The sequence below is a fragment of the Vulpes lagopus genome, chromosome 5, assembly GCF_018345385.1.
Source record: "Vulpes lagopus strain Blue_001 chromosome 5, ASM1834538v1, whole genome shotgun sequence".
Taxonomy (NCBI): Eukaryota; Metazoa; Chordata; class Mammalia; order Carnivora; family Canidae; genus Vulpes; species Vulpes lagopus.
In genome coordinates, this window is record NC_054828.1 from 41,094,361 (window position 1) to 41,107,192 (window position 12,832).

Below are 12,832 nucleotides of genomic sequence, written 5' to 3' on the forward strand. Positions count from 1 at the left end.
GCCTGACATTCTGAGGGCTGCATGATATACGAAAGCCTGTAACCTCACCCCTTATAAATTCTTCTAATTGTCCTTAGCATTGTACAATTGTTCAAACTGCTTGTGGTTTCAATGACTTTTGTTACTGTTTTTCTGGGGAGAAATCTTTTTTTTTTTTCTTTAAATAACGGTCTATGTTGTCACTACCTGATTTGAATAAATCAAACCAGAAATATCCTGACAGTGCACCAAACAAGACCTGTGTGTATAATGTAAGTTCTTTCTTTTTAATTTTAGAATCAACCTTGTCCTATGTTAGGCAGCTGGAGGCAAGAGTAAGACAGCTGGAGGAAGAAAATCGCATGCTGCCCCAGGTGGGTGACTTCCAGAAGCTCATAGCTAGTCAGTGTCATTTGAGTTGTGGCATTTTATCTGGAATTTAAAGTCTCAATTACATTTTCTCCTTTAAATGATAGAAATCATTTTGTAAATAGTCATTCATCAATGTAGACTGTGATTGCTTTCCATAATGACCATCATATTATCTGGATTCTTAAGTGTGATACCAAAGGATGCAGATGTCTGAAATAAGAATGCAAAGTAATTTTGAAAGGAAGAAAACAAGAGAAAGAGGAAATGAAGAAAAGTAGAAAATACTTTGCTAGTACTACTCACATATGTCATGCATGTAGTTGGTGAATATAGGGAAGGGACTCATTTTTTTTTTTAAAATAAAAGCGCTAATTTATGAGCTAGGGAAAGCTGTAGGTAGTTTGAAGATTTCATATTTTAATTCAAATTAGTACTTCCTAAAATTCTTTGTGATATAACTGATGAACTCTTCTAGTACAACAAAGCAATGACAGTAATTGACAGTTTTACCTTGGGGCTTAATTTCTTTTCCCTGGTGAATACAAAGTGGCACTCTTTGAATCCCTCACCATATTATTGTACTTATTCCTTTGGGCTGAAATATCTTGGTGAGAATGATGTTGGCTGAGGTGGTGGTTCTCGGGGAATGTTTTGTTGAGGAGTTGAGCAAATCCCCTGGTTCTAGGTTGGTTTCCTTTACAGACATGGAGGCAGGAAAGTATTTCAATATTTTAGGAAAGGAGTTTTCTAAGCATTCAGTCGCTAGTGTTTTTTTCCACATTCTGGTGATTATTTCTATTTCCTAAGTGACCAAGGGAAAATGAACCCTTAAAAAAACAAGCAAACAGTAGTTTAAATGAAAACAGAGACTGGTTCAAATTCAAGAGAAGACATGTAAATAGTAACACTTTGTAAAGATATTTTAGGTCTTTTAAATCTCATTTTGTTTTTAAACTACTTTTGCTCATTAATGATGATTTGGGGTCTGTCGGAGAATGCCTTTCTCTTTCTTCCAGTGGCCAGCCTTCTGGCTAAAAATCATGAGATTAAATGAAATGAGTCTACTTTCTCCCTTCTCAAACTACGCCTATGTTAATACTGATGTGGACAGAAGGGATTATTTGCATCATAAGACAAGACACTGCTGGTAGAGTTTTCTCTTTCCTCTTCTATACCTTCCATTTTTAAAATTTTTCTTTGTCATTTGTCCTTTTATATGGGATTCAGAGTCTGACTGTGCCGAGACCCTTCACTGAAAACACCTAACTTCTTTCCGTTCCAAGAAACCTAAAAATAGAATTAGTTTATCATGAGTGTTCTATCTGGTGATACAGGCTCTGGGGCAACTGGGAATGTAAATGAAAAGAGCAAGACAAAGAGATCTGTCTCTTAGTTTACCTCTGAGTGGAAATTGAGGTTCGTGTCAAACATTGAAATGCTAGCTTGTGCGCTATGTTATTTAAAAAGAGGCACAACAAATATGAAAATGATTACAAGATTGATTTTTAAAAATCTGTAAAAGTGTTAGAGGTCTTGAAGAGAAATCAGAAGAGGCTTCAGCTGTACTTGATATATCAAGTGTGTGCATATTTAAACACACAGCACTTGCATAGTCAAGAAGTAGAAGAGATTAAACAACTTTTCAGGCTCAAGTCTTAAAACATATGTTTTTTAAATGCATTGCTGTTTTCTATCAAAGAAGGTTTTCTTTCTCCTCAGAAAAGACTGGGAAAGATCATGTTTGACTGAATCCTAAGATGTTGTTAATGTGGGATGCACCATTATCATATGTGCCACTAAGAATGAGAAAAGATGTTGTCAATTATACCATGTCAGATTCTTGTTGATTTTAGAGATGTTAAAATGGAAAAACAATGCTTTAGAATTGAATAGCTTTTTACATGTCCAGGGCAATTTACTGAAAAGAAAAATCTATTGTTTGAAATATGCTATGGGACATATATGCAAAGAATACAATAGATCTCAGTTCAAAAACAATATTTCTGTGAAATTTCTGTTATCTGAGAATGTTGCCTTCATTTATAGCTAAGATAAATATGATGGGATCACCAATGGCAGGTACTTGTATAAATACAACTGAAATGAACAGACAATAGATCTGAGGATGGAAAGCAATAAATGAATCTCAGAGCAGTGAGAATCGTGTAAGGGGAATAGCCATGAAGACTGAGATTTGGACCAGATGACACAAAGGCATATGTGACTTATTCTTGGATGTTATTGGTACTATTACAAATAATTACATGCTTTCCCTGCAGAAACTATTTCTGACTGCATGATGTTAGCTGATTTGCAAGGTCAATTCAATGTGACTAGCTGACATCCCTGCATAAATTAGTCTCAATATCTGAAGACTTGATTTTCCCATTGTAGGAACTTGCTCACTGTGCCTCGATTAGGAGATATTCTGTTTTACTCCCAAGTTTATAAAAATATATCCTCTTGACTTTGGATGGATAAACAGGATAAAAAAATATAGTTGGCAATTGGAATTCCAAGTATATTGGGTGTCTTCTGTGGCTGTGGCCAGGTCTTTGCTGATAGTTTAGCATTTAGAATAATTATGTAAAGTATTTTCCTGGAGGAGGAAATCTCCTTAATGCTAATTTTTATTCTTTATGTTAAATTGTGTATAATGAACTGAGTTGCAACTTTGCCCCATCAATACGTATTTAAAAGTAAAGAAGATGAGTGTAATAAGTGCTTATGGATTTCTTTCTGGTTAGATGCAAAGGCTTTAATTTCTTAATTTATAAATGACAAGGTTCCTCTTAGCCTTTTGTAGGCCTAAAGTATAAATAAAGCATGGGTCCAGTTTTATAAACATGCAAAGTTACCAAGTCCCAGAATGAAGGGTTTTTTATTCAAAAATGGTTAGAAAAATGCAGTGAAGATTGAGTCAGTTCTGTCCAGTGATGAAGAGGAGCCTACAGGAGATGTGATTAGAATATCAGTATGGAGCCCATGTGAGCATGTAGCTCTTGCTCTGCCATGATTTCTGCAATATCTCACAAGAATCACTGAGCAGTACTTTAAATCCAGTTTGTGAACACAATATTTCAAAAGAATCCTAAAGTAATAACAGAAAATGCAGTATTATGTACTACATATTACTTGAAAAGGAAATTTCAAGTATAATCTCCATTTATATATTTATTTATTTGATAGGAAAATATGAGATCTACCGTTTTGTCAGATTTTCAAGTGTATAACAACTATTGTTATTTATAGGTATGATATACATTAGATTTCTAGAACTTAATTCTTTTTGCATATCTGAAATTTTGTACATGGTGATTAGCACCTTCCCCTTCCCCTCAGCCTCTGAAAACCACCATTGTATTCTTTGCCTCTATGAGTTTGAGTATTTTTGATACCTCATATAAGTGGAATCATGTCGTATTTGTCCTTCTGTGGCCGTCTTATTTCACTTGGCATTTTACCAAGTGATCATTACCATATGATCCAGCAATCCTACTTCTGGATATTTACCTGAATTGAAATCAGGATCTCAAAAAAAAATATTAGCAATCCTATATTCACTGCAGTACTGTTCATAGCAGTCAAGATGTGGAAGCAACCTAAATGTCCATCAAGAGATGAATGGATTAAAAAAATGGCATATACATATAATGGAATATGATTCAGCCTTGAAAAAGAAGGAAATCTTGCAATATGTGACAACATGGGTGAATCTTTTTCTATTAATTTTTAAATCTATTGAGGTGGATTCACCCACAATGATGCAAATAAATATGGATAAAAGACTCCAAATGGTATAAAGTAGTTGCAAGGAATTTTATATTAAATTCAAAAGGAATATACCTATTGTGAATAGACATATATATAAACACAAACTTTCTGTGGATAAAGAGTCACAGATTTTCAAAGCTGAGTAGAATTCACATATCACATTGGACAATCCCATTTTTTAAAGTAAAGGCTTACAAGATTCATAGAATGTTAGGAGTATAGTTCTGGTCAGACAGCTAATGAAGGATGGACTAAGGCTAAGTTCATCCTATTTCTTTTTTTTTTTTTTCTTATTTTTTTTTTTTATTTTTTATAATGAGACAAAGTAGGAAATTCAAACATGCAGTTTATTTATTTATTTATTTATTTATTTTTATTTATGATAGTCACACAGAGAGAGAGAGAGAGAGGCAGAGACATAGGCAGAGGGAGAAGCAGGCTCCATGCTCCGGGAGCCCGACGTGGGATTCAATCCCGGGTCTCCAGGATCGCGCCCTGGGCCAAAGGCAGGCGCCAAACCGCTGCGCCACCCAGGGATCCCCAGTTCATCCTATTTCTATCGATACTGGCATGATAATGGTTCTACCACTAGGGCATATTAAAAAATTTTTTTTTGATTTGGAGTAGCCATAAAAGTTGCATTTTGGTCACCTGTCCTTGGCAGAATGTGTCACACACAAAAAATGATAGGCCTATTCAGTGTTGCTCTAGCATTTGCATAACACCTTTTCCATTGTTTCATGCTACTTATGTAATACAGTGTAAGTAAACTGCTAAATCTGTTTTTTATCTTATTGTCAAATTCTTTTTTAAAAACACTTATTTTAATTAACATTGGAGGCACTTGGGTGGCACAGTGGTTGAGCATCTGCCTTTGGCCCAGGTTGTGATCCTGGGACTGAGTCCACATCACACTCCCTGCAGGGAGCTTACTTCTCCCTCTGCCTCTCTGTGTCTCTCATGAATAAATAAATAAATAAAATCTTAAAAAAAAATTATCATTGGATTTGCTTGACTATCCAAGATTTATCTGACATTCTACTCCTGATTTAAAATAAATGTTCTAAAAAATAATAATAATAAAATAAAATAAAATAAAATAAATAAAATAAAATAAAATAAAATAAAATAAAATAAAATAAAATAAAATAAAAGTTCTATTTCTTAAAGCCATGGATGGTATCCATCACAAATGAAAAAAAAAATTGCATTTTACAGAGCCTTCTCCTCCTGACACATTTCCAAAATACTTCAGAATCCTGGTTTTGTGGAAACATACACACATATCTTCATGTGAGATTTATACTTAACAGCATGTGGTCAGAGAGGGCCTTTCTGTCCAGAGTGAATTGGAGATATAGGTGGGTAAGGGAACAAACAGTTATAGTCGTGGTTCTTAAGGTACCCATGAAATTTGTTATTTTAGCCCAAATTTAAAAATCTTGCTTGGATCTCTCAACCATCCCATGGTCCTTTTCTTGATGTCACAAGGACTTTTAATCCAGACCTATCTACTCTCTTTATGTGCTATATCCAATGAAGTCTGCTCAGCCAGAAAATACCTTAAAGTGGTTGATATAGGACACCTATCTGATGATTTTATTAGAAATAAGTAAAAATCATTTGAAGAAATCAGTCAATATTCTGCCATCACCATGAGGTACAAACTATTATTTTTAAAACTCTTCTCACCTATTTTGTGTTGAATTTAGGTGTGCATCAGGAAGAGACAAGAAATAAGTAGTTTGCTCTGATTCAAAGTCAATTAAGTACATTTGCTAAAGGTCCTACTGGGAAATCTGTTCCTTTCATCAAATGCTTTGGCATTTCCAGCCTGGAAAGCACTCTGTGTCCTTTGTACCCAAAGTCCCTCTCCAAAACGAACTGCCCACCTCTTGAGACTAACTTTTTAGAGATTTTTTTTTAGAATCTGTAAAGGTGCCCTCATCTGTCTAGTGTCCTATGGCTGCCCCTGTGCTGGGTTCGGTTTGAAAAGCATGGCAACTCGGATCTCCACAGTGAGGGCTCCTTTCAAGCAAGTGTTTCTATTTCTGTTGTGCTAACACACAGAGAAGAGTCTAATTTTAGCAATGGAAATAAATCTTCCTCTCCTGCAATTTGGTTACAGTGTGGCCCACAATGCAGCATGTTGGGAAGGAGGCATGGCCATTTCCAGAGCAGTTTCTGAATAAAAGAAAAGAACCTGTCACCATCACCGGAAGTGCTGAGGAGGGTTCCCAGGCTCTAAAGAAACAGCTTGTCACTTCCATGGCAACACAACCCAGGTCCAGCATCACATCTCTGAAAAGCTCCCTTACCTGTGTACCTATGCAGATTACCAGTGTCCTGGACAGAAATGAGAGGATTCTTTCTGACACATAGATTTCCCTCATGTGTTATTCCTTTTTTTTTTTTTTTTTTTTTTTGGCCGTGGAGATACTTATTTGTTGCCCCCCCCCCCCTTTTTTTTCATATTTTCTTGTTTTTCAAGTCATTTTTTGTTTTATAAGGGCCATAAATATCTGGCTTTTCTAGGGTTTGGAATTGCTCTGGGAAAAAAAATCAGTCACTATTGTATAAAAAACAGGCACAGAGTAATGCTTTACCGGATACTTAAAGCAAGTGGTGCTATTCTTCAATTATTACTTGCTTGGAAATTACCATTCTGGCACTCCTGAGGAGTAATTTGTGCAAAAAAAAATTTTTTTTTCATGTATAGCAAGTAACTCTATGTGGTACAACTGGAATAGAATTTGGATGCTACTGATAGAAGAAAGTAGTTAAATCTATTAAGGGCTGGTTGCTGCAGAGTCATATTTGGGAAAAAGAAATGGACTCCACCAGAAGAATAATACTTGTGGATTGCCATTTTCTCCAAATCACCATGATTTATATAATTAAAGAAAAAAAGAGCTTTTATGTATAGTTCAATAGTTTTCAGAGGACAGATGGGAGCTCCCCAAGTGGTGTGGGTGTACTGGAATAAAAGAGACAAATAGATATGGAAAATAAATTTATAGGGGAAAAGTCATGTTGGAGAACCTGAATAAATGGAGACTGGATTAAGGGAAAAGCTAAAATGTATTAGCAAAAATATTGAAGAGAATGAAATTCACAGAAAAAAAAAAAAACATCTGCATCAACATGGAGCCTTTCACAGTGAGGGGGTTTATGACATTCTTCTGTGACCCCCTCTCATGCTTGAGGGTTTCTTATTTGAGAATCTCAGACACGTAATGAGAAGTCTTCAATCTAATGAGAGGAAATAGATAAAATCGAAATGCAACAGAAAATACAGCTATGCCACTTACTAAACTTATTAAGAGACCTATTGAATTTTAAAAGCACCCATTAGGGACTGTGGTACCAAATCTTATATAACAGTACTGCCTTTTTCTATCAATACTGGCATGATAATGGTTCTACCACTAGGGCATATTAAAAAAAATTTTTTTGATTTGGAGTAGCCATAAAAGTTGCATTTTGGTCACCTGTCCTTGGCAGAATGTGTCACACACAAAAAATGATAGGACTAATTCAGCAAAAATGTTAGCTGTGCAGTAATATCAACTAGGATCATAGATATTTGAATGAGAAGCAATATGGAGGACTATTTGGGGGAAACTTGAGATGGAACTATAAGAGAAATTAATGTTGCCTTGGAAAAATGGCTTTCTGCTCTTTTTTATTTTTATCCAAAATAAAGTGAAAAATCAAAAAAGATGAAACAGTCTTCCCTTTCCTAATTGTGTAAGGAAACAGTCTCCTAGAAGGTGATAGAAAAGTTTGTGTGGTGTTGGATATGGGAATTAAATTAGTTAAATGTAAATACTATTGAGATATGGAAATATATAGATATATAATATATCTAAAAAATAGTTACCGTGAAAACTTGGATCTAATGGAAGCTCCTAAAGATGGGAAGATTCCTATTTGAGCAGCCTCACTTTGCTTTCCATTTTCCACTGATGGTCACTACTCTTTGCGATGAGAGGCATCCGATCCATCCTGTCCTCCACTCCAGTTCAGACCTTTCTTACAATGGGATTCAGGCATCTCTCATTTAAAAGTCTCTACCTCTAGTTGGTTTGGTTTGTTTCTTCCTTAGCAAAGTGATCAGTCATGCTTTTAACACATTAAAAATTCAAGTTGGTGCCTCTTAATATCTTATAAATGTAAAGTAGACAAATAGAAATGTAATACGGGCATTATCTGTATTGCCTAAATATAATCTAGATAATCACTGTAATAGAGGCAAATAATGGGGTTCTGTGACACAATAAGACAGTTTAAGTAAATAAACTTCTAAGTGATTTGAGACTTTCCTAAATTATATTTAAGCTAGCATTGTGTGAAAAATAAGCAAAACATAACTGAGTTAATTTTAGAAAGCTGAGACATAGTCAGCAGTGACTTAGTTACCAAGTAATTAAAGGAGTCCCTGTAAATATGCTAGAACAAACAGAATGGGAATTGCAAGAGCTAGGATTTAGCCTAATTAGCTGTTGGACCAAGATGATGCATCTTAACCTTTATGACCTTGATATGCTTAGAGTAACAAAGACGATTGTCATAGATGATAGGGAAGGTTCTGCTCAGCTCCACAAATCCGTGACTCTCTATCGAGAGAAAGTTTGTGTATGTGTATGATGTGTATAAAAATAGGCATGTCCTTTTAACTTTGATATTAAATTCCTTAAAACTACAACTTTATACCATACAGGGTCTTTTATTTATAGGTGTATATTTATGTCATTGTGAGTTATTCTACCTCGCTGGGTTCTAAAAGTAATAAAATTTCATCAGAGAGCTGTTTAAGTAATAGTCAAGGCTATATATCTTTGAGGCTCGTGACACATTAATATGCGTATTAGAGGGGCTCACATACCAGTCTGAGTAGTATTAGCTTGTGTATTTTGAGAGATAATGTGCATTAATCTCCCCTAATCTTCATTTTTATTCTTTATGTAAACCCTACATAATGAACATAGAGGCACTAGTTTTCCCTAAGAGTATACATATTTAAAAATAAAATTGACAAGCATATACATGCTTATAGTTTTCTCTCTGGTCAGGAACAAAGGCATCTGTGTCTTCATTTGATAACTGTGGGTCCCTTTCAAGCCCTGAAAAAGGTTGTGTCCAGGTCCTAGAATGAAGAAGTTTTTATTGAAGCACAGCTAGAGACATACAATGGATTGAGTTGGTCCTACCAGTGGTAAAGAGGAGCTCATAGGAGGTATGGATGGAAAAGGAGTCCTCAGCAGACAGCACAGCGCTCTTCCTCTGCCGTGCCCTCTGTGGTATTGTAAATATTGTGGGGCTATCCTTTAAATCCAGTGTGAGCACAACATTTCAAAGAAAGCCCAAAAGTATGAATCGTCTCATTAGGTATTATTTATGTATTAGCTGTTATTACCCAAGAAGGAAATACCTTTGAAAAGTTGGCACAGATGATAGCGAAAGATCACCTGAACTTAGGATATTCTTTCCTGGGCACATAAACTAATGTTAACATTTTTTTAAATCACATTTAAAAATATTTTAAAAGATTGCATAGGATACATGGACATCTGACATTTCAGAGAGAATTTTATAAATGGTGATGAAAAACTATACCAATATAGGAAATTTCAAAAAAAATTGACTTTTATTTACCTGCAACTTATATGGAAACCATCTGTATTCTCTATTTTAAAATGTAACATACTTGTCAGGAATCCAGTTCTGAGATAAGCCAAAAGAAATTACTGTAAAAAAGAGATGACAAAGACTTGATATAACATACATTATTTTTTTACACTGTGATAGACTGAGGAGAATAACAAGATGTCTTGCATATGAATCGAAGTCAGCTAGACTAGGGATACACAGAAGGAACAATGTCCAGAGGAAAAACATTTTTTCAAAGGCTCTCTGATGTATTGGATTCGTTCTGTACACTAAAGCATCTGAAGTAACAGCCAGCAATCAGCGGACTGGGCTTTTCTTCATACTTTCTCGTTGACACAGAGCATGAAAGAGGAATTGCCGGGGGTGCACCATGAGACAACAATCTGTGTTGCTTTTATAGTTCATGTGGAACGTTTATGGATTATCTTTTAGACTGTGCCATTGAGCCTGCATAACCTGGTAACATGTTATCATATGAAGCTAATTAAAGCATGTGTAGAGAAGCAGTATGAAGAGAGCATAGGAAATAAATTATGGGTTTCCCTTCAATTTTAAGTCTGAACGGCGTTTGGCAGCTGGGTAAATAATTCTTAGAAGATGACTTGGGGTTTGTTCTAGAAATCCTACAAAATAGTTCCTACATCAGTAAGCAGTGGAGTGTTTTGAGAAACAACCCACTCACATTTGTAGATGTGGCATTAATGGGAGTAACAGAACACTGTGTTTCCTCAGGCCACACCAGTGTAGACTGGGGTCAGACAGAGGGACTCCTTGCTCTCTGAGCTTGCCTTCAAGTGTATCAGTTTTCACCATCCTCCAAAGTCTGCTCCTGACTTTGGCTGTTGACCAGCTGCTACAGTGATGTCCTGGCCATTTCCAACTCCTGTGATGGGGCTCCCAACATTCTCTGGGCTGAGAAAATCCCCCTACTCCTGCTTGGGTTCTGCCTTGTTCCAGATCCAAAGCCTAATGGGAAAAGTACTCCTCCCCACAAGTTCTGGCGGTAAGCCCAGAAATGGAGGTGGGGAAGAAGAGTTACTATTAGGGAAGGGTCAATCTATTAAAAAATTGTTCCTCCCTTTTCAAAGTACTCCATTATTTTTCATTCTAGTGTCCCTCCCTCCCTTCCTCTCTTACTCTCTCTCTCACAGTCTAATTCTTTCCTTTGGGAGAACTTTGTGTCCTCAGGTTTATCAGTACCTCATTGAAATCAACTCAACTGAGATATTTGTGATTTCTGGAGTGCCCTAGTGAAGGCAACCAACCAACCAAGCCCTCTTTCAGAATTTGTTACCTTCTTTGAGATTTTTCTAACTTTCATAATGTAGGTTAGTGGAATAGAGGCAACTTTTGAATTGACCTTTAAAAAAAAAAAAAAGGCACAACAAGGAGACCACTAACCCCTTGCTTAAGATGCTTGGACTAATTATTTTGCTAGTTTTATTCATCTAGCCCCGGCTCTCAGCAGTTTATTAGGAAAGATTGCATGTAGAAACGTAAGGATCAAAAAGAAATGCAAATCTGTCTCAAATGTAGTGTAACAAAGAAATTTGGTACTGTCTTCTTTTTTTTTTTTTTTTTGACCTAAAAATGCCTCTCATTTGCAGAACATGTGAGGCAGAAATTCTAATGTTTGACAGATAACAAATAACTAGTAAACCCAGGACCAGATGGGAGCCATCCTGGACTTACATAAAAGCTGGCTCTAAGAAAGGGAAGCTTTTTAATAGCCAAAATATTTCAGCTGTTTTTGACACCCAAAGCAGGTGTATCTTAATGTCAAAAAGGTAATTTCTTTTCTGAAACATTTTCATATGCTAGAAAACTGAAATCTCATACAAGAAGAACATAAAATACACAGTCAGAAATAAATGACAACTCCAGCAAACTTAATCACAAATAAATTGTGTGGGAATGATAGGTCTTTATCCTTTTGGGTGGCAAGCATGTATTGAGAGCCAAAAGTTAACAGAAGCTACAGTTCGAATTTGGCTGACATCTTTTTGACGGAGTTTTAGACAAAAGGTGCTTCAGCAGCTTTGCATTTTGAAATTTGTTACTTTGTTTGGAACCAGCCCCTTTTCACTTGCCATTCCATATTCCTATCCCACTTGTATCTTAACGCATGAGTCCTTAACCATCAAAACTCATGCACTTTTGTCAGCACCATAAATGATATGATAGTTGGTGATGGCAGCTCAGGTCCTTTGTCAGTTGAAAAGGACTTTGGAGAAGTCGATTTAAGACTGGACCCTCTAAATGCTCCCTTGTGAAGAGGGTGGCTCATGTGGTCTCATGGGCATTCATTTAATTGGAGAGGATTCTCTTGGTTAGGGAAACCAGTTACACTGAGCCGTTGACATTGGAGAATGAGATTAAGATGGACATGAGGGCAGGGAAGGACAGTTGGCTCTCCAACGTTTTTCACTTAAAACGAGTACCCTGCCCCTGCTCATGATCTTGGTATTGACAGTTCTTCAGAATCAGTCATGAGAGTGTCATAAGACAGCTCTCGATTCCGGGTGGTTTCTTGGGGCTGTAAATGATGCTGTAGTGACTTATGAATCAATAGCACTTTGGTCTTTATGCCTAGAAAATGTCCAATGTTGCTATCACATTGATTTTTAATACCTTATTACCTCATTAAATTACTTTTTTTTTTTTTTTTTGGTATATCTTTTAAGTTCATTCTGTTTGAAGGCATCAATCCTGTTGGTCTTCAGTGTTCAGAATCTGAGGTCTTTAGAGCCCAAGGAAAGACACTAGAGGTCTGAAAGGGATAGTGCCTGATTTCTTTTTAAAAGGTCTTAACCAGGCAGCCCGGGTGGTTCAGCGGTTTAGCGTCACCTTCAGCCCAGGACGTGATCCTGGAGACCCGGGATCAAGTCCCACGTCGTGCTCCCTGCATGGAGCCTGCTTCTCCCTCTGCCTGTGTCTCTGTCTCTCTCTCTCTCTCTCTGTGTCTCTCATGAATAAATAAATAAAATCTTTAAAAAATAATAAAATAAAAGGTCTTAACCAATGGGGCTGCAGC

The 12,832-nt window shown here is 36.3% G+C and overlaps 1 protein-coding gene across 7 annotated transcripts in view; it reads left to right on the forward strand.

Moving 5' to 3' along the window:
- The window catches only part of CCDC85A (coiled-coil domain containing 85A), a 192,258-nt gene that overhangs the window by 153,776 nt on the left and 25,650 nt on the right, over positions 1–12,832 (forward strand). For 5 of the 7 annotated variants that reach the window (XM_041754948.1, XM_041754949.1, XM_041754950.1 and 2 more), the window contains exon 3: positions 277–353. The exons of the other annotated variants lie outside the window; for them this stretch is intronic. In XM_041754948.1, coding sequence (XP_041610882.1) covers positions 277–353 — 77 coding nt within the window. The remainder of the gene's footprint in view (positions 1–276; positions 354–12,832) is intronic. 7 annotated transcript variants of the gene reach the window in all.